This window comes from Gossypium raimondii, chromosome 4 (genome assembly GCF_025698545.1).
Source record: "Gossypium raimondii isolate GPD5lz chromosome 4, ASM2569854v1, whole genome shotgun sequence".
Classification (NCBI taxonomy): Eukaryota; Viridiplantae; Streptophyta; class Magnoliopsida; order Malvales; family Malvaceae; genus Gossypium; species Gossypium raimondii.
Genome location: NC_068568.1, coordinates 47659557 through 47687523, shown reverse-complemented (window position 1 = coordinate 47687523; position 27967 = coordinate 47659557). Strand labels below are relative to the sequence as shown.

The window sequence follows — 27967 nt, the reverse complement described above, 5'->3', positions numbered from 1 at the left end:
TTAACAATTGAAAGAACAAATTTAAGAATTAATTATAATAATTTAAAACACTTTATTTAAAAATTAAAGGAGTAATTAGAAACTAATGACAACTAAAGAGTATGATGTCATGCTTCGGAGAGTGATGAAAATAATTTTATATTTAAATAATTAATTGAATAGTTGAATTGAAAATGGAAATGGGTATGAATATCGGGTTTGAGATAAATGTAAAAACTATATAATTGGGTTGATATCCAAAATTGTGAACCCAACAAACCATTTAAATGTTAATCAAATAAAATGAATTTGGCAATTTAGCTGATTCGGACGGTTTCGGCAAATTTTGGCGAGGGCGGTCATCTGCCCTGAGACTTCACGTTAAATAACAACGATGGGCCGCCATGGCCTATGTTCTCCATCATTTTTGTGGGTGTTTATAACGCAATAGAAAATAGTAGAGGGCATTTTTACTGAATTCTAGGTTTTAGGGTTTTATGTGTTGCATCATGCACTTCTTTGTAGGTAAAGGAAAACAGATCCAAACTACCAACTTTTTTCTACTATTATTTCATATTTGGGCTTTACGTCAATGAATTTGGAGCCATTTTAGAAAAAAAATCAGTTTTATTTTGAAAGCAAAAGGGGAAAAATGCTGGAAAGAGTGGTTCATCAGGTGCTACTAGGATATCTTGGCCGATATGTGAAGGATTTCTCAAGGGACCAAGTGAAGGTCACTCTTTGGAATATCGAGGTTGAATTGAAGGACATAGACCTCATTCTCGAAGCCTTTGATTATCTGCAATTGCCTTTTGCTCTGAAGCAAGGTCGAGTTGGGAGACTCAGCATTAAGGTTCCCTGGAGTTTGATTGGAGGTGAACCCATTCTTATTGCTTTGGAAAATGTTTTCTTTTCTGTATCCCCCAGGGATGATCATGAGGTATTCTTTCTTTTTTTTCTATCTTACTTCATTCCTTTGAATTTAAAAAAAAAGAAAAGAAGAAAAACTCTAATGTAATTGATTCATTGTGGCAGTGGAGAATGGATGCAATCGAAACAAGAGAACTGGCTGGCAAGAAGGCTAAGCTTGCTGCTGCGGAGCTTGCTAAACTATCTAGACGTGTTTGTGGTTAGTTATATATCTCCATATACTTTTGAATTTCTAGAGCAAATTGTAACATGTTATGTCTTAAGTTCAATGATGGTTATAGATTAATCTATTTTTGTGAACTTCAGCAGATAATAAAGGAGGGTGGTCATTCATTCCCTTTGTTACCACAAAGGTAATCCATTTTTTGGAACCCTTTTTTTGTTGCCTCTTTGTTCAATATTTGTGCTTATAAATTTATTGTTGAATTTCATTGTAGTTTCTTGAGGGTTAATTGCTCCCTCTGTTGCCGCTGATTCTGTTTCTGCATGTTGCAAATACACTGCTCTGACTTTTGAATGTTTTCTATTCTATACTCATGACAATTCATTTTTCCTTTTAGGTTCTTGAGAATATCCAGGTGTCCATTAGAAATTTCCATGTTTTGTACAGTGATATGCAATCAAATTCAGTAAGCATACCATCTTCTCCTGCCTTATGCTTCTTCTATGGTAACTCTTGTTTTTTTTTCCATTTATTATAATAAATCTGATGCTTTGCAACTATTACTATTTAAGTCACTTGCATTTATTTGTGTTGTTTGCATTTGTTTTTAAGATTATTTTTATGTCTGTTGGTATTGCTTCTATCTGTTGTTTTCTTTTTTGTACTTTATTGTCCCTTTTCTTTTCTTTTTGGTGATTCTAGCTCTAGGACTTTACCATTTATTACAAGAAATAGAAATTAAAGAAGATGAATGTCTAATTGCATGCTAATCATGATCTATTCTAGGGATGCAAGTAGACTTAGTAAGCCAGGGAACCATTGTAGATTTTCCTTGTGAACCACTTACTTGATCATCTATAATAACTATTGTCTTTATTTGTGTCTGACTGCAATAAAGGGTAATTACTAATGAAGTGAGGGAGGTGGAATTTAGAGATCTTTGATAAATTAAGCTTAAAGCTTGGGTTGTTTATGTTTATATGCATAGGCTGAGCAGAGGCTTAAAAACGTATGGATGCTTTGAGGAGTCCCTGTTTTGAATTTTAGAATCATATGTAATTTCTTTAAAAATTGGCATTAAATTGTTTTTAGGTTTTATAATAACATTTCTCTTTGTTATGTTATTATGCAACTTATTTGATTTAACGTCTGGATGCTTTCAGGAGTCCCTGTTTTGAATTTTAGAACCATATGTAATTTCTTTAGAAATTGGCATTAAATTGTTTTTAGGTTTTATATTAACATTTCTCTTTGTTATGTTATTATGCAACTTATTTGATTTAAAATTTTACAAAATTTATTTACTTAAATGTTTTTGCAGGAGCAGGTTTTATTTGGTTTAAGATTCTCTAGCTTGACAATGTTAAAGCAAAATTCGGTTGGGTAATTTCTTATGTCTACTATAATGTTCTTGATTTTCATTTTAATTTTCACAGACACACACTCTCTTCCACTTTGTCATAGGGACATGAAGAAGTAAGTTATTTGAATTTCCTCAACTTAATGGCAATAATAGTTGTGGCTTGGCTTACATGTGAATTTACCTTGTTCTGCATTAATTTTGTGAAGTACCACTAACCAATGGCAAATTTAATTTGCATTTTGTTTTCTTTCTCTTTTTCATAAGTTTTGCAAAAATTAAGTCCAAATATTGATTCTTATCTTGATATGTAATTAGCTCTAATTTCAAATAAAATTTTTCTTACCTTACAATGCAGGCTGAGAATGGGTCAGGTGAGCAAAGTTGTGGAGGTTGAAGGTTTGGAAATTTATTGTAGCATCTGCAAGGATACTGCCAAAGATTTGAGCTTGAGCCATACTGGGGGTTCCGAATCCTGGTTCAATTCACACTGTGTTGGTGATAAGTCTGAACATATAGTAGAGCCATTCAATGTATCACTGTCTCTTTTGGTATGCAAATTTTATTGGAGCTTTTTAGTTCTTCTGCTCAAGATTTATTCCTGTTTGAATTTCATTGTAGTCTCTATGTAATGTAGGTATTGGTTGGTGATTTCTATATATCTCTATATGTGCTGAAATGAAAAAGAGTAGTCTGTAGCAAAGCTAGGGAGCTGCTTTAAGGCGATCATAGTTATATCTTTTATGAACTTTTCTCTTCAGGATTTTTTATGATCTTTGCTTGTGATAACAGGACTCTTTTGTTCTATTAGTCTCTTTTATGACTAAAATCAGTTAACATATAGTGATTTTACTATTCTGTAACTCTCTCTCTGCCTATGCCTTGTGTTTTACTTGCATCCTTAATGTGGGCATCATGTGAAGCATGTCAGCATCTTGAAGGGCCTAGGTGGACCTTATTTCTTTTCCCAGTTTTCAAGAAGTCTAATTCTGTTTTAAAATCTGTCCCTGAATTAGATGACTGTTAAGTTAATTACAGCATTCCACAAGATGATAAAACTAAAAGGAAAAACTTTATTCTGTTTTCTTGGATGGTGGGTGGGATAAGGAGCTAGAGGAATTGCCTTCGATTGTTTTCCAAAAAGCATTATGTTAATTTTGAACATTTGTTTTCTGGTTTCAGTTTAGTGATGGTAAGGGCAGAAGCATTTTGTAGATTTAAGTGAAAAAGATAGGTTATGAGTTTAAAAGTTATGTGCTTACGTCTCTGGATAAAAACTCTCATTTTCAGGAGGGTGGTTTTTTAGAAGGTCTAAATTTAATTTAACCTTGTCGAGTAGAGCTGCAAATGAACCATGGCATGTGCTTGCATGTCTCAATGTTGAGCTCTGCTTGTATTCAACTTAATATTTAGCTTTAAAAAACCTGCTTGAGCTAAGCTTGATAGAAGCTTATCAAGTTTTTCCCTAACCCTTATCTTTTGGCTCTATACTGTTGTGTTTAAAACCAAAACAGTCAGTGGTCTTGTTTAACAAGCTTTTAGTGGTTGCTATTGAAACCAATAACTGTAACTGCATAATTTCATGAAAATTTGGTGCAGCTGTATCTAGTTTAGGCTTGGCTTAACTGTATTTACCTTATTGCCTAGCCTTAATCTTCTGATTCAGTGCCGCTCCATTCAGATCCAAAATAAGCGATAAATGTACTGCATGAGTTTTGAGAGGATAGCATAAGAAACCGATTTCCGTAATCCTCAGAAATTTCATGCAAATTTCAATAAAAAGTCTTCAGGGATATTGTAAAAGTTCAAAAAAGACACACTGTACAGATTATCATTTTATAGAAAGAGAAATATGGTTATTAAATACCACGGCCAGAAGATTGACAAGTTAACGTAAACTGTTCTGGGTTTTATTTTATGAAGGTTTTGGAATGTGGATATAGAATATAGATAAAGCGGGATTAGGGAGACTTCTTGCTTCTTTCTCAAATTACATATAAGTAGTCATCTAATGTTTATAGTTTTATATTTACTAAATTTTCCCTGAAGGAAAAAGAAGTTGGGTGCCTTTTAAGGTGAAGATATTGGGCCCTTACATGAAGTTTTGGTGGTTAAGGGGTGATGGAATATCAACCTAGATATATTTTCAGAGTTGAATGCTGCCGCCTACACTTGTGTAGGGTGATAGGAAACTGGGGGATTTATTCATTTAAATTGTTACTCTGCTTTATCCAATATTGCTCTTACTTAAGCTGGTGATTTTTTGTGCCTTCTTAGTAACAGTTATTTGTGGTTTAAGGATGCATTATTCGATAATAAATATCCTTGTTTCTTGAAGATAAGTATTGTTCTTGAACTTGAGGAAATTTGTATGTGCATGCATTTATGTGTATATATATACATATATACGAGTTACAAGTTTTCATTGAATTTGTACTATTTACTTTAGAATTTTCTATCATACTTCTTTGTGGTTATGCAGGTGAACAGATCAGAAAAACTTAATGATTTGCCGCAGTATTCTATCAGTGCTAAAATGACCTGTTTGGTCAGTTTTCCTCCTCACCAATTATTAGTACTTTATAATTTTGTCAACCCTTTATTTTGAATGATATTTGATTTGTAATTTGTGTTCTTAAATTCTTTAAGGTTTTGTCTTTGAATGAGATTCAGCTGCAGCAAATCTTGATCCTTTCAGATTACTTATCTACAAGTCAGTTAAGGGAGAAGTAAGTTAGATTTTTCATTCTCTGTCATTTATATACAAACTTAATTTCAAAGTTTTTCCTATAATTTCAGTGGTTTACCTAGTTCTTACTGTGATTTGGTGATACTCCTTTGGAAGAAGAATTTTTGTTGTTTTCATATTTATAATTTCTATGAACTCACTTAGTTTGACTATGATCGTGGTACAACCATAGGAAATTTCATATTTATAATTTCACCCTATTCTACTTGGTCATTTTCTAATTTCATTCGTTTGAGCGGAACTGTAATTTTAATTCCTTATTTGCTGATTTTAGATTATTGTAGGAGTATATTTGCTTAGAGTTAAAGTCGGTTCGTTGTTTTGCTAGTTTCATTTCCTTTAGACTATTTCATGCAGGATTATAAGTCTAGGAATTGATGTAGATATTAATATAATTTGATCAATGAAATTAGATTTATACTATTATTAGAACTCTTTACCAAGTTGGTGTAAATGTGTGATGAGTCTAAGTGACACCAACTTGGTAATTTACGTAAAATTGAAAATAAAATTAAAATAATGAATTTAATTCAGGAATATTTATGTCTTTATTAATTTAATAGAAACTCATGTTTTCTTGAAATACTATCTACTCCTAAAATGCTACCATACTTGAGAGTTTCCTACCTCATACTACTTGGCTGTCTTTCCATATTTTTACCGCTTAGCTTCCCCTTTTTATTTTATTTTTAAGCTATGCACCCATTTTCTTTCCTTTTCTTTAAATCATGTTTTATATTTTAAAATTAATAAAATTTTCATTCACATAGTGGGTGTGTCGAATTCTAGTATTGGTTTATGAGTAGTGTCTTTCTCTTTCATTTACCTTATTTATCTTCTCCTTTCTTGCTATAAGGCCTGTTCAGAAAAAGAAACCTCTTCCATCAAAGTATACTCTGCAACCTAAATCAAATTCCTTTCGTGTTGATAAAATTTAATTTGTTTCAGTCTTATTTCATTTCTAAATCCTACTATTATCATAAAAGCCTAAATTTCCAAAATTTTCTTCACTGTCTCTCACTGGATTTATACTTGGTCATACCTCCAAGTCTTGTTTTGCACAATGTTGCCTGGAATTTTTTCTAGTTTTGTTAAGTGCTTCTTGGCAATTTTCAACTTGCCTTTATTTACTTGCTGTATATGTTTTTGGGAATATCTTTTTGGCAGAATAGTAATTATCAATAGAAAAGAGTCAATACTTGCTTTAGGTAATATCCATTTGAGAAGATATATTTTTTTAATTTTTGGCAGTTGATGCTCCTCTATCCAAACTTCGAGATAGAAACCAATTAAAGGTCCTAGAGCACCTTTTTTTGTATGGAATTAAGTGGCCATTTGGTACCTTCCCTTATTTTGGTTTGAGGGTGATGCGATTGATTGGTATTAAATTGTTGGAAAGATAACATTACTATGTATCATAGGCACGAGAAAGTATTGATTAAGATCTTGGGAAGGTCAGACTGGCATGTCTAGTTGATTAGGTGCTTTACTAGCAAAGTTCTAAGAAAGTTTTAAACTACCTCTACCCATTCAAATGAGAATAAACTACACATCTTAAATTATAGGCATCCTCTTAAGAAAATATATCAACTTTGTGATCAATTGTTAATGATAATTGTTTTTTGGAGAAAATCTCATGGTAAAAAGTTATTTGTAAATGGACATTAAGATTATTATGCGCTAAAAATTACTAGATTCCTATTTTTACATAATTTAGCTATTCTTTTAATTTTGAAAATATAAATTGATTGGAGTAGAGTGGCCAAAAAATCTGAAAAAATCCATATTATTTATTTCTTTCTTTTTTTCTTTCTTGCTGGGAAAATTTACTAGAATTTTCTAGGCAAAAAGAAGTTTCATGGTGCTGCAATTCTGGCCAAAGGAAGGAGCTACTAATACCAATTACAATACTGCCTTGAGCATGCTAACCAAGCAAAACCTCAAAGCTGCATGAACCTTTATAAAATTCAATGAAAGCTCTAAACCCCATGCCAAAGCAAGTCAGGATTTCAGAGAATGAAGATTTATTTGGTCTTGACGCAGGTTTTTGACATGGTCTGCATTTTCTGACAGAAAAAGAACTGCAGATGGTGAGTATAGGTATATGATTGTGGTTGTAGGTGTGAATTAAAAGATGTGAAGAAAAGGGTGGGGGCAAGGTCGGATAGGGAGGTAGCTTGAATGGCAATTTTGTCACAATAAACAGCCTTCACTTTACCTGGACAGGAGAAAGTAACTTTACCAACTCCCTTGGGGAATCACATTCCATTGGAGGTGGCAATCGGGCATGTTGAGACATTTCTGATCAAAGAGAATTTTGGTCGTTTCGGGACTGTGTCATTTAGTTAGGTGCTCTGATTATTTAGTTTTAGGTCACTTATGGTCCATTTTGTTGAGTTTTAGAGTCATGAAAATTATTTCAGGTTTGTCTTTTGGATCATTCAAGTACGAACTAGTTTCGATTTAGGCTTACGTGGATTTGGATGTTTTCTGTTTGGGCTGTATACTTTTCTCAAATTGAGTTTGGTCGGGTTTTGGTTAGGTTGGGCAGGACGGTGTTGTCATGCTTGAATACTTTTTTCCAGCTCTATATTCCATCATTTGAAGGGGAGGAGATGATCATGATAAGTTGTTTTTCCTAGAATGAGCCTAACCACACATACAATCTCCTTACTCCTATTTTAATTTTGAGGAAAGTGCCTAGCTTTTTGCATGCCAAATATTAGCTAAGGTTCTAGAATTTTGATGTATGCTTAAGGCTTTTTAACAAACCTTTTATGTTAGGTTTGGCTAACTAAAGGTTAAGTCTAAATTTAAATTGTTGGCCTACAATTTCAGCCACTTTTGATAAAAATTGAGGATCTTGGTTTTTGGAATTTTAAATCTACACTTAGGCTTTAATCTATTGATAACTATTTTTTTTATTCTTTTGCATTTCACTCTTTGTTTGGAAGGATTATTTTCGTTCTCCATCTAAAATTTAATTCAATGTTTGTTATCATTTTCAATGGCACATAATAATTGGGGTTAGTTTGTAGTAATTGATTATGTAGACCTATTTAATTCTTGTGTCAAAATCATAAGAGCCTTATTTCCAAACTCTTTGGCTTGCCATAATGAAAGAGCCTAGCAGCCGGACTTGTTATGACTTCGATGAAGTAATTTTTGGTTTACCTCTATGTGTTATCTATTGAGGATTTGATGCTACTTGTAGCTTTTATGGTTTCTTGATGATTGGATAGATCGATTAGCTTTTTCCTTCTTTTTGATGGGGTGCTTCTACTTTTAAAAATGTTGTTGCATTTTTTTTAATCGAATAACTTTAATGAATGTGACTAAGTATGATTTGGCAAAGCAAAACACAAAATTTGGGACCAAAGCAATTTTAAGTAGAAGAGGAGACGAAATTGCTTGGTTGGAGGGATAGAAAGAAGAGGCAAATAACAAGCTCAGATGGAATTTCACTGCTTTTTGATCCATAGCTATAAAAAATAAGCAACCTCAGTTCTAATAACCCTATATACCATAATAAATGCAGAATTTGAGGTTTAATGCTAAATGATATACATTTGAATAACATTCATAATGTTAAACCATGTAATTGAATAAATTCTTGTAACTTTCTTGCCTCGAATCAGTTTCTCAGTTGCCTAGCGTTATCTTTTCTCAGCCTTTTGGTCTTTTTTCTCCTTTTACTTTTGATGGGGTTTTGTTGCATGCGTGTTATATTTGTAGAGCTAGCAAATCATTAATATATCTCTCAGTGGAAGGTTCTGTCTTGACTTGCTCTCTTATTCATAGCATCTAGAGCTCAAGTAATCTTCTGTTGGTGTTGGTGGTGGTGGTGTCGTCGTTATTTGTTACTTTTGTTTTCTTAAAAATTTTATCTCTTGTTATTGACTTAGGTATGGACGTTATCGTCCTTGGTCTTCTCCTTTGTCGAGAAAAGAAGATGGTTGGCAAAGATTATGGTGGCACTATGCTCAAGAATCTATTTTATCAGATGTTCGTGAGAAATTAAAGAAGACTTCTTGGAGATATCTTGGACAGCGATTGTAAGTTTGTTTCAACCATAATGCTACCTTTTTGCTGTCTTCATCCTATACGCTGAAGTAGGAATTAATTAGAAATGGTTCTGATGTTGCCTTTCCTTTCCCTGTGTGATTAATAGCCTAATGGTTATCATGCATTAGCATTGAGCTTGCTCCTGTGGATATGTAGTTTTCCTTTAAAGTTAATGGGACTAATAATTCTCAGATCAAATATAGAGCTTTAGACACAAGAAGTTGGAAAGCTTTTCCCCTGTTAGAATGTTATTATTATTATTATTTTTTACGTTATTAATATAAAATTGATTGATCTTGTTTTAAAGAAATTTTTATTTCCACTTTTTGCTTGATATGATTCTGACAACTTTTTGGAAAATTACACAAATTGCCTTGAAGTTTGGCTGCATAACTAAAATGTCCATGTGGTTTTGATTCTAATGTTGAAGTAACCATATTATAAGTATATAACAATCAGACTCTTGTGTCACATTCTAGTTCTAGAGAATTTTACATGCCATGCCTGTCCGGTGTTGCTAGTCTACCAATGTAAGCTGGAAGTATAAAGTCACTAGGAGCTTATGTCTCTATTCTTGTGTGTTCTTTGTTAGTTGCCGAAAATTGAATTAATACAAATGAAATTTTCTTTATCTTCCGTCTCCAATTATATGTTGATTTCATCTGATTAATATGGGGTGTTGGGTTTTGATTTCAAATGGATGGATGATGGCGGTGTAGTCTATTATATGAGGTCTTGAAGCAAATTATACTTTTAACATTGTAAATGCTGGTTGGAAATCAAAGAAAAAGGTTACTGCTTTTATGCCATCTTTTAGTTATTTTGGCTTCTGCATTTTATTTTGGGTTTTAGTGATAAATTTTATTCAGTTCATAGATGGTTGACTTGTCCAGGTGGCAGTTGCTATTTAACTGTAGAGAGGAACTATCAAAAGGATTTGATTGTCATGTGTGGTCAAGTTTATTGTCAAATCAGAAAAGGATGTGTGATTTTCCTAAAATTATAGACATTGACTTCAAATATGAGCTAAATTATAGATTTTTCTTGTTGTTTGTTGGGAGGAAAATATTTGGCATTTGTATCCCTTTTCTTACTTGTTTTGACATGTTAAATGAATAAGACATTCTTTTGTGATCACAGGAGTAATCGCAGAAAGTATGTTAATTTATACAAGACCAAATTAGAGCTTCTTCGACAAGACCAGGTAAACTACTCTTCTATCTTAGTTGCCTTGTATATGCACAAATACATAAAACAGCAATAGCTCTCATCCTGACCTCTTTTTAGTTTGGTTGTTGAATTATTCAGTAGTTGATACCAGTTTCAGGGAGACGCTTTTTGGCTCATAATAGGTTATACTTTAGTATTTCTTGGCCTTTCCTTTTTTCCCTCTCCAATAATGTCCTTTGGGTCCTATTAGGTTGAACTTGTAGTTTATGTATATATGTGATGGTTCATTTGTGGTTGTAGTACTTCAGCAGTCCTTGCAATTTGTCAAAATGTTCACAATATTCAAAATGGTCTCAATACTAACACTAATTTTTGGATTGAGGGGAAGGAACACTAGGAAAGAGGGAAACCCTTTCCTCATTTGCCTACCTTTTCAATTAAAATAATGGAATGAGAGGGGTACAAAGCTCCTCTCAGTTTCCCTTCTCCTCAAATCTGATTTTCTCAATATTGGGGTAAGAGAGGCGGAACTAATTCTGTTTCTAAAATATCTTGTCGTCATTATCTTTTAGTCACAAACAAAACCATTTGAAATGTCCAAATTTCTCTTTGTTCCGTTACCTCAAAGCTTTTAGTTTTTTTCCCCTCCTAATTTTCTTTTTTGTTCTTGCACATGGACTTCCATTTATTGTTATGCAATTCAAAAGTAGCTCAATCACTCACCTGTTCTTGGCATAAAAACATTTTCCAATTTGTTACCAGCCGATTGATGAATCTTTAATTCGGGACTTGGAGCAAATGGAGAAAGAATCTGATATTGATGATATTTTAAGTTATAGATCAGCTGCGGAACATGAACTGCAGGTATGAATATTCTGATGCACTGCTTTACAATTATATCAGAATGGTTGCTATATTTAATACCTCTTAGATCTCATGGTTAGTAGTTTTGGTTTATATTTCTACTCTGTTTAATGTGTTGATCATGACTTGACATGGTTCTATGAATTTTCATATATTTACTCACAGTTTTTTTCCCACTTTGTCAATATATATTTATATTGGTGGGCAGGAAGTTTTATTGAAGTCGTCAACAGCCATTTTTTCTGTTGAGAAGTCAAGACTAGATGGTCAGTCATCTGGCAAGTCTCGAGGATGGTTGAATTGGTTGTCCCGAGGTATGCTTGGTGCTGGAGGAACAGATGACTCTAGTCAGTTCTCTGGTGTTGTTTCTGATGAAGATGTGCAGGTACTTCTTATCCAAGCTGTAGTTCATTGAAAATGCTTTAGATCAGACAGCTTATGGCTTCCCCTCTTTTTCACAGGATATATACGAGGCAACTAAGTTCTATCCTCCAGTTTTGTCTGGAATAGACGCCGATACAAATGATAAGATTTACTCAAGGGCAATCGAGTTCAGCATAAATGAAATTTCTGCAACAATATGGAGCATGTATGTTAGCTTACCTTTGAGCCTTTTTTGAGTTAAAAATATATTACTGATTTCAGTTTAGCATGAAAATATATTGATGTTAATTGTTGTATATATTACATCATATATTGTAATCACAAGAATTTGGTGTTAATTCCTTTCTCCATATTAAAACTTGTACATTTGTATGGCACTTTAGCTTCATATGACACTATAACAATTTCTGTTTGTGAAGATCCAGGCTGAAATCTTAAACAAAACTTCATGCTTTGAAGTATCTTAACTTTGGATTGGGCGAGGATGTGTTGCTAGTAACTTCTGAGTTCTTCATAATTAATGATCTGATCTTATAATTTGTCCATTATAGCCTTAATTTGAATATTGTTAATATCACTTAAGAAACCTGTTGTTATTTAAGTTGCATTTGCTAAGAATGGGAGTGAAATTTATGATATATAGTATAAGGCTCTTTCTTTTAGAGAACATGGTGTCCTATTTATGCACTTCAAAGCTTCAAAATGAAAACATAATTGCAAAAATCCAAGGAAAGAAATAAAAGCGTTATCTAAGCCATAATCAAAGAACCCAAATTAATGGCCTTTCCTAGCACAGATTTGATAGAGGTTGCCATGGTTTTGTTGAGATGAGTTTAGGAGGATTTGATGCATAGGATGAGAAAGAGAGATTGGCAGAGGTTGCCATGGTTCGGTCTTGTTCATCTATCATAGTGTTATTGACCTTTTTACCAGAAATTAGTTATCTATTCCTTCACACATTTGGTAAAACACTTGGGTTTTGGTTTCAGTAAAAATTTCATCAACATGTTGCAATAATCAAACATCTGATCAATAATATATTCCATCTTTGTATATGCTCGAGCTTCTTGCATGTTTCTGCTCGCCACTCTGCCAACCACTATTTTGTCATTGGTGAGGATTGTTGGCTCTTGATACCAAATTGTTACATCCCATTAAATAAGGACCAGTCTTATCACATAAAAAAGGAAATCTATTCTTAAAAATAAAACGAATCAATTGAAATAAAAGCATATTCAAGAAACCTAAGAAAAGAAATAGAAGTGTAATCTAAGCCTTAATTAAAGAGCCCTAATTAGTGACTTTTTTTAACATAGATGTGACTTGTGTCAAAGAATCAGAATGTTGTCATAGAGTATATTCTTGAGCTACATTTGATAGTTAGTGTAACCCCATTTCATTCTTGAGTACTAAAGGCACCAACATGGTAGTGACAGTTCCCCTTTTTGTTGCTAAAAACAACTCTGAGAATGACAAGGTGATGGAAATAGTTTCAAGTGTAGGTAGTGCGATCACTCTTCTGTTAAAAGGTTGACTCGTGCAGAGATGGCGAAACAAAGAGACAAGGGTTTGTGCTACAATTGTGATGAACCATACTCATTCAAGCACCAATGTAAAAAAATATTTTTGTTGGAGATAAAGGATCTTGATGATGTTGTCTAAAAAAAAGTATTTTATTGCAAATAAAAGTACTTGGTTTTGGTTTCCTTAACTATAGTTTCTTATTCTTCAAGTAAACTTTAGTTTCTTAGTTTACAAGAATAAAACCCTATGTAACCTCTATTTAAGGGGACAATTCTTAGTAATAAAATAGGACAGAAATTATTCTAATTTATAGAGGTTTATGACTCTCTTTCTAATGAGTCTAAGGTTAGGAGCTCCATTTGACTAGTTCTAAGGTTAGGAGCTCCCTTCAACGAGTTCCATACGTTATTCTCATGGTAGAAGTCGCAGCAAGGGGAAGGCTCCCTTAATTGAAGTGAAATTTTTTCGTGAACAGTCCGATGATTTGATCCATAATCCTTGACCTTAACACAAGCTTATGTGCATCATTGAGGAACAAGAACATGCAAAACCCATGGAACTTAAGAAAACTTATGAAGAAGACCTACTGAATCAGGTGGTTGAGAGATTAATATTTCAAAATAAAAAACTACTATTACAATTGTTTAAAGAAGCAACATGTAAAAAATATAAAATACTTGAAACTTTGTCCATGCCGTCTCTGCTAGGACTGTGCCTTGGTAGAAATGTGAGTGGGCAATGACCTTTTTGCTACTGTATTTTGCTGCTTTTATCATTGAAAGGAAACATGCTTTGATGTGCATACTACCTAATGCAATAGTTTCACTAGAATTGCAGGAAACATGGTGCTACTTTCAGCTATCAAAATTTCCATACCCTGCTATTGCCATATTTTTTCACTTATATTATTAATTGCTTCTTTTGACGTTGCATTACTTGTAGTTTACATTGTCCACTAATCTTTGAAGCAAGTAGTGGTTTTGGGCATGTTTTTTTATTAATATCATTAGTACTTTTTGGTCCATATAGTTAAACGTTAACTAGGTTGCTTTGCTTTTGTAGGAATTTGTGTCAAGATATTGCTAGGTTGAATCTCCATGGTGCAGTTATGAAGTGCAACCTTCAGGAAGAATTGGTAAATGTGATTGCTTTTGTTAAGTCAGGAGAGATGGTTAATGCAGGCAATGAGCAAGTGATTCGACTAATGGTAGGTGTTTCTATGGTTACATACCAGTTCAGCTCTTCCACTAATTTGCTGGATTAAAATGGTGAATGTATTTAGTTAAAAGGAAGTCCCTAGGTGTCTGGAGTTGGGTTAACGTATCATATAAATGTAAGAAACCTATTTGTGCAGTTAGTGAAGCTTCTAAATGTTCTTCTATATCATGGTAATTTTGCGAATTATTAGCAAAAGCTTAACTAAATTTGCTGCCAGGGTTTATCTAGTTTTGAGTTGCCTTCTTTCTATGAGATGTGATGAATTGATAGTAGGATTTTAGGTGGCAGAATCTGCAATTTAGACATTGGTTGGAGTATGAATTTGGTCCTTCTGTTAGTTTTAGCTTTCTATTCCAGTGTTAATTTAATCCCTGCACTTCTATTAACACCATTAAGGGAAAGATGATAACATTATATATAAATTTCAATATGCGTGCGATATTAAACTCATTAAAATTAAGTTAGAGGGACTAGGACTTCCTAATTTAACTACAAACATTACTCATCTGCATGACATTATGAACCCAAGCCTATCGGTTTTATACCTCCCTCCCTCCAAGGAAAAAAATCTCCTCTAAAATATCCGAATTTCCATGTCCCAAAAGCACTTCTTAAGAGAAACCTATTTAAAATGCCATTGCTAACATTAGGGAAGCCTCATGCAAGTTATAAAATAGTGTGAATGGAACACTTATTGGGATTTTGTTTTCAGATGCTGCAAGGTAATTCTGTTCTATGATGACAATATTTTAGAGGTTCTTTTGTATCTATCTTATGTTTTTTTCTTAATTTGTTTGTTTTCAGTCCTGTATGGAGAAAAATGTTGGGGAAGATCTGCCCTCTTACAGAGTTCAAGTAGACTTGTATCAGAGGCGAGATGCTGAATTGTCAGTGAATGTAATTTTATGCCCTTTTGGTGCTATTTGGAAAGCCTTTTCTACTTGATTGTTTAAACCTTGTTTAAGATATTTTTTTAATGCTCTTTTTATTTTTACAAGTCTTATTTTTTTTTTCTTTTGTGCTCAGGTCATGCTTCAGTCGCTTGAAGTTGCTTATGAAACAACTTTTTTCTGGGATTTAATTGAATTTTTCTCTGTTATCAAATACTTTGAATTTCAGCATGAAAGGGTAAGATGTATTTATATTAATCTTGCGACCTCTAACAGTTACAGTCACAGTTCTTATGTTGGCAGATTAAGCATGCATCAATCTTGTTCAAACATTTTCAATTCCTGCAGATGTCTAGTGCAGTTATTACCATTCTTTTCTGTTCTTTTTATTTTTCCATTATGTTTCCAGTTGTATTATTTTGCTATGTTGCCTTAGGTACTTCTGGGTTTTTTAGACTTCTAATCTATAAAGCTCTTTGCTCATGTGAACAAGACAGTCTTAGACTTTGATTTCTTCGAAATCTCATTTAAAGTGGCCAACAAAACTGATAATGCAGTAAAGTATAATATGTTTCATCTTACTTTTGGATTTTATTCCAATTTTACAGATTCACCATAAATTGAATATAGGTTATGAAATAATTTTAATTTTTTTAGAAATCAAAATAATATATTTGGGGCTTCCTTTATAGAATTTTGGTGTGCATTAAAAATTTGTTGTTGTTCTAGTCCTTTTTTATGCAGTAGAAATAGGGGAATTTTTTTGGTATATAAGAAGCACAATATCTAGTTATATGGTTTGTCAAAAGTTGGCTTGTATTGGCTTTTTGCAATGCTGCCTCCACTGCCTGCTAGTGACCAAACAAAAGAATAAACTTGATGAATGATCTGGGAAGGTTTTTATTAGGTACCGTCTTTGATGGGGGGATGCAAATTGGTATCCCTTTCAATGTAAAACAAAACCATTTGATTTAATAATGTTTTATATGGTACTGCAACTCACTATAATGGACCAATGGAGACTAAACCCATTGTGCCATAAAATAATTAAGTCGTGTATACTTTCCCCAGACCTGTTCCATGTTACTGGTAACTATGGTTTTGGTTTTGATCAAATAAGAGATCAAGTTTGCAACTATTGATGTTACTTCCCTGTTGATGGATGCTTAAATATTGTTTATCCAACAACATTTCAATGTTAAAGAGTCCAATGCATGAACTTACCATTTTGGTTGTCTTCTTATTTCGTAGTGGCGGTATTCCTTCAGTTCTTCAACCATAGAATAATTAAAATAACATCTTTCTATGTCTTTATGCATGGTTGCATTTAAGTAATGCTAAGCATTTAACCTAGTGCAGGTTTTATCTTCGCTTAATGGGATTGAAGATGTTAAATCTCGATTGCTAGCAAAAGCTGAGTAAGTGCTTTTGGTGTTAATGTTGGTTAAAATTTTATATGTTTTCAAATATTCCGTATTGTAGATGCACAAATAATAATATTTTGCAGATGCATCCTGTCGAGTCATAAGAAGGTGGCATGGGATGTTAATATCAGCAACATCACAATAAATTTTCCCTCGGGAAATGCAGTTTCTGAAGAGTTTAACATGGTAATTGCATTGTTTACTGCATTATTTGGATATTCATATTGTTCCTCTTGCTCATTAAAGTTAAAATTTTGTATTATGCTTTATTTACGTGTAGTTTTGTACATCAATTGTGTGCACAGGTTCTTGACTTGGGATCTCTTGTTTTTGCATCGAAAACGGAGCTCAGTTCAAGTATTGATGGACAATCATTTATCCGGAAGAACTTAGTTCATTCTGCATCAATCTCTGATTGGTTAACGGGTTTTCAGCTACAAGATCTTTATAATCACTTTGACATCAAACTAGTTGATTTTGAGGTCAGGTACATTGTTCTTGTTAGATATTCTGTTTTATTTTCACTATTCTGAATTCTGATGATAGCAACTTATGTGAGCAGGTGAAGTTGGTGAAGACTAATTATCCCCTCACTATCTCAATTGTGAAAAAGTTTTGTGCCTGTATTACTTTTGCATCTTGCATTATTCCTGATGAATCAAGACTGAAACAATTGGAGGTAATTAGATTGAATCTTTTAGATTTATATTTATCTAGTACTAAGACAAGGTACTTTTATTTTAACCATTGGAAATGCTGAAAGTATGCTTGATTCTATTGTCTCCTTTTTTTCCTTGTTGCACTTTTGATGATTCTGAAACTGAACATTCCTTATTGTATGCTTGCTTATGGACTCTGGAGTTCCTCTTTCTCCATTCTCTTCCCTCTATTGACCTCAATTTTTTTTTCCTTTGTTTGTAAATTATAGTTTAGGTCAATGCCTAGATTCAGCTAGGTATAACTAAATTTTTAAGTGATTTCAGAGGAAACTTTTGGTTGTTTCTTCAGATGAAATCCCTTTTTGCTGCACTAATATGACATCTCTTACTTTAACTGGGGATGGTAAGGAACTTATTGTGTCTTTATATTTGTCTTGTGTGGTGACATTTTGAAGAGGGTGAAGATATTATTCTGATAGCCTTTTGGGTCTCTAGTTTCATGGAAATATTTTGGGATTGAGAGAAGGAAGGAAATGGAGAAAAAACTAGCAGGAAAAAAGAAACTTGTTCAAGAACAAGCTCTTTTTAACTTTTAACTGGATACATTTTAGCCAAAGGCTTCATATATTTTTAGGTGGCTTCTAAGCTACTTTTCATCCAAATCATGTCCAAAATCGTAGTCTTTATCCAACAAGATAACTACAAATCTTATGAAACATGAAAAACTAACAATGGTGACTGTAATGTGTTAACCTGTAAAATGGAAATGTGCCTAACAAAATACATACAAGCTCTAAAACAAATATTCACAATACTCTTGGTTTTAAGTTCTCTTCTTCTTTTTCTTCTGAAATGTTGAAATTCATAACATATTTTTTCTTGTCTGAAATCTTGTTTCTCAGTGCCGATGAAACTCTTTATTATCGTCTGAATTAAGTCCTTATTTCTCTCTAGTTTTATTATGTGGGGAAGCCCAAATAAAAAGGGGAAAGAGAATTCTGTCAGAATTGGTTTTTATTCTAAATTTTTTCTATATGATGTTTGAATTAGTTGGTGTTTGTCTATAAGTGCTTCCTTCATCTTTAAAGGATGTGTAAATTAATAACTGCTCATGTGTCTATTCTTATGAACATCTCTGAATCTCTGAACTTTAACCTCCCTATATTTCTTGAGAATCTCATTCTTTCCCCCAATTCCCCATACCTCATTGAACAGTTCCCTAGTAACTACATTTGCTGTGGGCCTCTCTGAATAATTTGTACCGAGATGCAACTGACCGTAAGGCTTGGATATGAACAGATTTTATGGGTTGTATTGCTCTTTTTTGGTTTTTCTCCCTTCTCCCTTTCTTTTTGCAACTGTGCCATTTGAAGTCACTTGAGGAACCTATATAGCAAAAGTTCTGTACCTGGGAGTTTTTAAGTTTTTGGTTCTTTTAGTTGGATTTGAATGTGTAAGTGAGATGTGTACTTCTAGGATTTTCCTTCTGAGTGGCTTTCTTGATTGCAGGTTTATGTTACTGTACCATCGCTTGATGCAAACTTTTCTCTATCAATATATGAGTCAGTTGTTGCACTGATGGTTCTTCTTAATGCACAATGTTCAAGATCTGAACCTGTTGTGCTGAGAAACCCTGATTCACTCCATTCTGCATCAAGTCACCTAGGGGATCGTCCTTTTGGTTTGACTCTAACTGCAAGCATCAATTCTGCAAAGTTACTTCTTGATCTTGCTAATGATGGAGAACATAGCTCTTCCATCATGCTTGCTCTAAAAACTCTAGATGTGTGGTATGTTCCTGACTGTTAAGTTTCTTATTAAAATATGTAGATTTATTTTTTTCTCATGTGGATATAACTGAGATTAAGCCAGAGGTTCTTTGCAAATTGTATACGTGGGTCATATCAATAGTTTTTTTGAGAGGTTTGTTAATAAAGTAATTAGCAATGAATGTTATTTGAATATTTTCTTTACTGAATGCTAGGTAGGTGCATATGCTTTGTATTAAACTTTTTTACAATTGCAGGTATTCTCTCATAGAGTATGAGACCTGCCAAGTCTCTTTGAAAGCAATAGAGGTTACTGCACATACGAATGGTGAAAAGAATAACCATGTTTTATGCTCATTTGGAGATCTATATCCCTCAAATACTGCAAATCAGGATGGTATGGCTAATACACTTGGTGATGCAAGTGACCCTTTTGACGAAAATAAAACTGCTGAGGCTTGTTTTGTTTTATATTATGAAGCTATTGCAAGTATAGATTTCACAAGTCACAAGTTCACATTATACTTGAATGATGCTGACCTCCATTTCTATCCATATATAATTGGATTATTGGTTGGGTTTTATGATAGAATATGTTCATCTACTGCATTTATTGGAGCAGAGAATGCTGTGGGCCCCGCTTTTGAAGATAAAAGTACAAAAAATATGCCAGGTTTTCAGTTCAGAGGCTTTGATTTCTCAAATTACTCTGGAATAGGATCATCTGATTACGCAAGCTTATCTTTGGATTGTTTTCCTTTTGTTACAATGCATAATTCAGGTTCCGTAGGTAGTCTAGGGAGTTCACTTCGTTTTCCCGTTCCTGATTGGCAGAAGTCATTCAGTTTAAGAGATAACAAGTTGAGAAGTCCAAGTTGCAGTTCAGAGAAGGGATTTAACCCTTTTCATTCCTCACCACTAAAATCCAAAGTGGGTATGGTTGCATTTCCTGTGTCAGGGAGTTCTCCTGAAGCAAGTCTATATGCTATTGACATCAATCTCTCAGGTGTTAAACTGCATTTCCATGATTCATCTTGTATTGTTGGAACAATAACTCTGCCAACCTCCAAATCTTCGGTTAGCATTTGTGATGATTGTATGGATCTGGTCTCTTCTTCTGAGGGGGCGATTCTCACATCATCGTGGTGGACCAGTAATTTCCACGACTTTTTGTGGGGTCCATCATTACCGAACCTTTCCCCAATCTTAAATATATGTATGAAGAAAAGGAATTTTGGATCACTAAGTTCGCAGTTTGAATTTAGTATTGGAATTCAGCATACTTGTTGGGTTCTACCATTCCATTACATAGCCATCATAATTGGTTATTTTTCACTGGATGATTGGAGATCAAATCCAAGTATGCAGTCTACAAGCAAAAGTATTGAGCATATGGAGAACCAAAGTGAGATTGCTATCATTTGTAAATTTGAGGTTCTGGAATCCTCTTTAATTTTTCCCATAGAAAGTGATGACCAACGGTTTCTGAAGACAGATATTCAGCAGTTGTATGGTAGTTTTACAAACCATTGTGTTTTGAGCGATGTACTGAAGGACATTCCTCCTGAATGTGTGGTTCCAGAAAATAAAGTTGCAAGATCGAATAATTGTCTGAATATTTTTGGACGAGATTTGTCTCTATCATTGTTGTTGTTCAAGGATGATTGCATAACGTTTATTCCAGGTACTAAACCGAGAAATTTCCCTTTGGTGGCACCATTCAGTGCTGATTTTTGGATCAGAATACCTAGTGAATTGGAATTCCTTTCCGAAAAATCTTCTGATTACACATGTATCATGTCAAGGGTTGGTGTTTGTCAAGTTTATATTGATGGTAAGATCAGTTAATACCTCTTGGAAACTTTAAATATGAATAATACTCGTCACTTTTTCTATTTGGTATTACTACATTGTTCTATAGTATTGCTTGATTCATTTCTATTCTTGGTCCTTTTGACAGATTTTTATTTCATTGGTGGATTTGAAGTGTTACTGGAAATCATCGACCGGTTTTCCATTGTTCATGATGAATCAAAAAGTTACACTTCTGATGTTTTACAGTTTCTACAGTCAAGGAGGTTGCAAAAGGAAAATAAGGAAGTATCAGTTGTAGATTCTTCCATGACCTTGATCGAAGTCAGATGTTATGTTGAATCACTCTTGATACAATTGAATCGGTTGGGGAAAGACTTACTTGAGCCAGTTTCTAAAGCTGAAATGAGCTTTATTTGCTCCATGTCTCTGACAAATGAGACACATATGAACTTGGATTTAAGTTTTTACTCTTTAGAATTATTGTCACTTCCAAATTTGGTTATACTAGCACGCTGTTCTGATGCTTGCTCAACCTCATCAGTTTTTGATCTTTCTTTCTCAAAATCTAATCCATGTCAAAATGAGTTCTCTGTTTGTCTTCCTTCCCTTAATATCTGGCTACATTCTTCTGACTGGACTGACATCCTTGACCTGTTTGATTCTTATGGGAAAAAACTTACCACAACTGCAAAATTAGATTCATTGCCCGGGAGTTCAGCCATGAGTGTACCAGAACATGTTCCTCAAATTTCTGATAAAATGTCTGCCCCAACTTGTGTGCCACTTAGCACCATGCAGGAAACAGTTGTTGTCCTGAGGTCTGAAAATATTGGAATCATGTTTTATTTTCCAATGCATGTCGCTGGAGAAGAATTTACTGAATTGGTGTTCGCTGAAAAGGGCTCGCAGAATGTTTCATCTACTGGTACTGAAGGGAAGCTTTGTAAACTTTTGACATTTATGACACACAGCAAAAGTAGTGAACTAATTATTTCTGGTAAAAATGCAAAGTTCAAGTGTATTCTGGAAAAAACAAGTGGTGCTGTGGGTTTCCAAGGCGATGATAATGTCAATTATTGGCCTCTCTTCCAGATATTTCAAGTTAATGTGGAGACTGAGATATGCAATATCGAGGAAAAGCCAGTACATGTCAATCTGGAGATTCAATGTGATCAGCTGGATGTATGGTTATCACATCAAATATTTTTTTTCTTGCATGATGTAAGGTTTGATGTTCCTGGATCAAGATCTCAGTATGACTTTGGAAGCATGGAGTTCCAGATCCAGCTAAGGAAGGGATCTCTTATGGTATCTGATGGAAGGGTAACTTTACTACTTTATGCAGTTGACCTTGAAATGTTGAACTAGTGCTTGAGAAGAGTTAATTGGTGTTATTGCTTATGCTGCATTATACTTTTGTTGGAAAAAGGTTTCTGATGAAGCATTAATTACTGTTTCTTGTCATGTATACCACTTTATCTGCATGTGTCGTGCTATTCATTATTTGCAAATTGTTAACTGTGGAATAATTCACTTGCCTCAATTCTATAAAAAAATTGCCTACTATATATGGAGCTTGCATGATGTGTAGGAAATCAAGATTTCATATGGTGTGGGTCAATCTTATATTTTTAAGTTTTGATACTCTCTCTTCCTCCACAAGTGATGTGGGAGAAAGGCATGATATTCTGCTTTCCAATTACAGTTTATGAAAGATAGTGTGGTTGTTTGGCTGCTTCTCAAAATTTGTAGCTGTCGAGATAAACTATGTATTGCAACTAGGCAGTTATCTCAACATCCTTAATTTTGTTGTTCTTTTTTTCCTCTGTTTAATTAAAGTTACTGTGTGTTATCTATTCAAAAAAAAAAAAAAAAATCTTATTTGGTGGACTTCCTCACATCATACCGTTTCATTTATTAAGTTCTGTTCTATCTTTTCAGTGGAGTTGTAGTGGACCTCTTTTAGAAATTCTTCTGAAAAACTTCCTGTTACGTGCTAATTTTACTGGAAACAGCATGAATGGTGCAGTTGCGTGTGATCTCCAAGTGAATTACAATAATGTTCACAAGGTATATTGGCATATAATATGTATTGCTATTGTATTTTAATCTTTACCATGACTTATATTCCTTGGTGTACTGCTTGGATTTGTTGTAGGTCTTCTGGGAGCCTTTTCTTGAGCCCTGGAAGTTTGAGATGGAGATAATTAGAAAACAGGACCTGAATGCTCTGCTAGACAACTCCAATATTACGGATGTGCATCTCATTTCAACAGGACAGCTTAACTTCAACTTTACAGAACCCCTAATTGAGGTACATGTTTGTACTCTTTCCTTTTCATGTTCTTGATAGTTGTGTGATCACCTTTCAGATAAGTGACTTAGGTGCTTGAATAAGGTGGGAAATAGGGGATGGGTGGAAGAGAGTGGGAGAAAGTAAAGGTAGGGTAGATATCATAGGGAAAATGGGTAGGAGCAGAGGAATTAGAAGAGGAGAAACTGAGGTAAAATAGAGCCTTTTGATACAAATGATGGGATCCGGTTATACCTATACTCAATTCACCATTAATATTGATTATTGAAACTCAGTGCATGAGTGATTAGACTACTTAATGATCTAAATTCTTAATAAATTAGAAAGATGATGGTAATCTATTGGTCAAGCTGTATTATTGATCCTTATACTTAAGGCCATATGGCAGATTTACTCTTACAATGATTTTGAGAATTATTCTACATCAGCTCTTTCAGAACTTGAAATTTTAGCCCAATGAAATGATGGATAATAGAGTTGATTTTCCTTCTTGAAGTCTGCTGACATAATTGTTGACCCAATAATGTGGTATTGACTTAGCATATGTAGCGAGCTTATTTGCTGGTGGTTTGGGGTTCTTAAGTGTGGGTTTTCCAAATCCATGTGGCCTTGCGTTTTTTTTTTTTGGGGGGGTGGGGTAGGGGGCTGATGGCATAGACTGCTATTTTAGTTGAAACTTTTTGAAAACTTTTAAATTCTTTGTTGCTTATTGTTTTGGTTGCCATTTGTTGTGATATTGGATTGGTTCTAGTAAGAAGAATGGACACAAACACGATAGAGATATGATATGAGATTGATATGACAACACATGCAAATTTCTAGAAATTACACGGGTATGGTAGGCACAAAAATAGTTTTTTAAATAAAAATGTAAAATTGATAGTTTTCAATCAAATATTAACATGGAAGTAAAATTAGTTTTGAATCTAAAAGCTTAAAAAATCCATTGGGGCCAGGTAACTCAAAGGCCTAATTTATCATACTCTGGATCACTCAACAAGATAATTCTTTTAATGTATGTTAGTCGTTTCATTTTGTACTGTTTCTGTCTTCTTCTTCCCAAATATTAAGTTATAAATAGCATAAAAACTGTTCTTTTCTTAGATAAAACTATTAATTTTCTTAGCAGTCAAAGTGAAGTTAATTCATCTTTTATTTATTATTCTTAATTAGCAAGTACTTAATTGACCAAAAAATCATAGCTAGTGGTTAACCAAAATGGGTCATCAGATCTTTTTAATGAAAATGATTTGAAGAGCATTAACAATTTAAACTCAAAAGTGGAACACTTAAAAAGAATTCCCAAAGAAAACACTGAAAAAGAACCCATAAAGATTCAAAGGGGAACACAAAAACTATAAAATAAGAACTAAAATAAACCCTAGGAATATGAGGATTGATACCTGACAGATATAACCAAAGCTAACATATTTATATTCAGTCCACAAAGGAAGAATAATATAAAAGAAAGATAAGAGAAAACGAATAACAAAGCCAACTGACAGTTTGATGATGGCTAGAGGATTTGGAGGAAACCAAACTGACCAATTGTGGAGAAGGAAACGATGAAGAAAGAAAATGAAAGTATTGAGGCTGCTGGTGGTCGATTAAGCTTAGTTTTATGGCTTTAGTCATTCTTATTCTTAGGGTATTTCGCAGGAAAAAAAAAAGGCTTTTTATGAAGGTTTGAACTGTTGGATGTGAATAGCATCCGAGTAATATATAGCATTTAGTACTTGAGTTTGGCTTTAATGTTCAATGTGATACCTGAATCCTTTTGTCCTAATTAAATACCTAAGTTCGGATTCTGTTATTGAGGGTGGTTCCCAAAGTTAATGGTGTTAAATGTTTAAGTCTGAATCAATGGACACGTGATACCAGTATTATTTTTAGTTTTTTAATGAATTTATTTTAATGTTTTGTTTTTAATTTCATTAATATTACATAATAAAAAAATTTAATGAAAAACTAAAATTATTAAACCAAATTCATTAACCCAAAAAAGTTTAAACATTTCCTTAACTCATTCTGCCGATTCCTTTCTTTCACCATTCCTAACGCTTGAAATTTCATAGATTTCATTCCTTTCCTTCACTTTCTAACTCTCTCATTTCTCACTTCTAGTCCATTTCTTTTTCAACTCTCAACCCCATCTCCATGGCCAAGCTATTCGTTCTCTTCTTTTTCAACTCAGGCTTTCAATTATTCCTCAGCTTCCATCAAGACCTAGAATGAAAAAGAAGAAAAGTTGGTGATGAAATAAAAGTATGAGAAGATGAAATGAAACGGGTTGAGAATCCTATAGAAGAGATGGGTTTTTGCAGATGATTAGGGTCTTAAAAAGAGTTAAAAAAGCAGAATTTTTACTTCCATTTTCTCATTTTCACTCAAATTAAAAAAATTTCTAATTATTCTTTCTTCTTTGGATAATACGAAGAATTTAAGAAGATGAGTCATTTTTGCTTCTTTTTTTTTTTTTCTTGATTTTAGTTTTAATTTAGGTTTATATTTTGGGTGAGTTAATTTGAAGTTTAATTTTGTAACTGTTTTAATTGTGGGATTAGGGAGTAATGGTGGGGATGATGTTGTGGTGGATGACGGTGGAGGTGGTGGTGCTGGCTGTGGAAATGGAGGAAAGCATTTCGGCTCGGTTTCTTGCTCGATTTGCCTTGAAATGGTTACTGAAAATGGGCATTGGTCGTGGGCTAAGCTTCAATGTGGTCATCAGTTTCATTTTTGGGGTTGAGAGCCAAAAAGATGGAGAGATGGAGAACTAAAACATGGAGAGGATGAGAGTTTTTGCAGAATATTTTTTGGGTAATTACATTTTCTTTAATTAATTATAAAATAAAAATGAAATTAAAAAAATAATATAACATGTAAATACATGTGTTGCATGACTATTGGTTTAGATTTAACCATTTAACACGGTTAACCTTGAGGACCAATTCCTGTATCAGAATCCAAACTTAAGTACTTAATTGGGACAAACAAAAATATAGGTACCACATTGAAAATTGAAGCCAAACTTAGGTACCAAATGGTATATTAAGATAATTTAGTGATGGTGGAAGGCAGCTAGCAGGGCATAACTAGGATCTGAGTTCTTTGCGGCTGGCTGGGAGCTTCTGTTTAGAGAGTGAGGGTGTGAGTTTAGGGAGATTGATAGAGAAATGAATTAAGAAAGCCACATTGATAAGAAAAAGATGCAACTTCATCAGATGCCTGAACAAATTTATCATTATTTGCAATGTCAGCAATGCCATTGTCAGACCAGCAAGTCGATGTCCACATCAGTGAACTCAAAGGTGGGAAATAAACTTTGCTACTGATTGGACTGAAATTCCAAATCCTGAAAAGTAGTGGTAGCAAAATTCTTTCAGTCATTGCAGGGGGATTTTGTGGCCTAACCACACGGTTGATAGCATAATTCGACTGAATCCAAGGATAAAGTATATGCAGAGTACTACTGAGTCCATAAAATATAATGAAATCAGTAAAACTAAGTCCAAAAATAATTGTTCATAATCATTTGGACATCATTGTTACAATATCACTTGACGGTGCACACTGTTGATCTTAAAATTCCATTTCTTGTGAAGCACTGTAAACAATTGAATATTTGTCATTCAAAGAAAATAGGTAAACTGGTAGTTGTCATAAATATTGTTCGTCTTCATAGTTCTACTGCTGTTCATGCTTGTGCACCAGAGTAAGATTTATATAGATTTTTAATCTGCTGTATAATCACCTTGGTTTCATATGATATAGACAGTTTTCTCAAGGCGTTTTCTTCTAATGATATTGTTACCACACTAATCTCATGTTTCAGTATTTTCTTATGTTTAGATTTGTACTATTAATCTATAATATAACTTTTCTTCTTCTTTTCTTTTTTAAAAATAAAAAATAAAAAACCAGACTGTTCTCAGGACAATTGAAATGGTTAAGGATGCCTGGGGATTTTTGGAACATGATTCTTCTGAAAAGCAAAGATTTCTTGATCCTCAGCTCACTGAAAATATGTCTGGAGGAAGATACGCTCCTTATATACTTCAAAACCTGACTTCTTCACCTCTAGAGTATCATGTTTATCAAGGACTGGCCAGTTCTGATCAGTTTGATGCCTCAAAAGAGAAAGATGGAAAAATTGTGCAAGCTGGCGCTTCTGTTCCAATTTATCTTAATGACATACCGGACGAACAACTTTATCATTATAGGCCTAGTCATTCTTCTGATAATCTCAGTGAGAGGCAATCAAATGGGGTGGCTCATCATTTGATGACTATTCAACTTGATGGCATGTCTGTTCCTTCTGCTCCTGTTTCAATGGATCTTGTTGGACTTACATATTTTGAGGTTGATTTTTCAAATAATTCACAATACAATGTAAACCTGAAAGAAAATGGTGCAACTGACGGAAAGAATGGTTTTGTTGTACCTGTTGTGTTTGATGTTTCAGTGCAACGGTATAGCAAGCTAATACGTTTGTACTCAACGGTATGTATACGTGCGCATATTATCACAGATTTTTCTACTTTTAGCTGTTTGTTAGCTTCTTCTAATTCCTGTTAACTTCAGGTGATAATTCTAAATGCTACTTCAATTCCACTGGAACTAAGGTTTGATATCCCATTTGGTATTTCACCGAAGGTGCGCTCGGATCTATTGTTTGATTCCTATAAATTTC

The 27967-nt window shown here is 33.7% G+C and overlaps 1 protein-coding gene across 1 annotated transcript in view; it reads left to right on the top strand.

Moving 5' to 3' along the window:
- Positions 1–250: 250 nt before the first annotated feature.
- The window catches only part of LOC105779313 (uncharacterized), a 42079-nt gene continuing 14362 nt past the window's right edge, over positions 251–27967 (top strand). Inside the window, exons 1-27 of the mRNA XM_012603064.2 lie at positions 251–919; positions 1015–1108; positions 1216–1262; positions 1470–1538; positions 2394–2455; positions 2791–2983; positions 4915–4980; positions 5082–5161; positions 9087–9236; positions 10387–10450; positions 11179–11280; positions 11489–11665; positions 11742–11869; positions 14251–14395; positions 15211–15303; positions 15433–15534; positions 16656–16714; positions 16804–16906; positions 17026–17202; positions 17283–17399; positions 18889–19169; positions 19406–20982; positions 21109–22286; positions 22905–23033; positions 23122–23277; positions 27199–27777; positions 27859–27930. Coding sequence (XP_012458518.2) covers positions 632–919; positions 1015–1108; positions 1216–1262; positions 1470–1538; positions 2394–2455; positions 2791–2983; positions 4915–4980; positions 5082–5161; positions 9087–9236; positions 10387–10450; positions 11179–11280; positions 11489–11665; positions 11742–11869; positions 14251–14395; positions 15211–15303; positions 15433–15534; positions 16656–16714; positions 16804–16906; positions 17026–17202; positions 17283–17399; positions 18889–19169; positions 19406–20982; positions 21109–22286; positions 22905–23033; positions 23122–23277; positions 27199–27777; positions 27859–27930 — 6288 coding nt within the window. The 5' untranslated portion in view covers positions 251–631. The remainder of the gene's footprint in view (positions 920–1014; positions 1109–1215; positions 1263–1469; positions 1539–2393; positions 2456–2790; positions 2984–4914; positions 4981–5081; positions 5162–9086; positions 9237–10386; positions 10451–11178; positions 11281–11488; positions 11666–11741; positions 11870–14250; positions 14396–15210; positions 15304–15432; positions 15535–16655; positions 16715–16803; positions 16907–17025; positions 17203–17282; positions 17400–18888; positions 19170–19405; positions 20983–21108; positions 22287–22904; positions 23034–23121; positions 23278–27198; positions 27778–27858; positions 27931–27967) is intronic.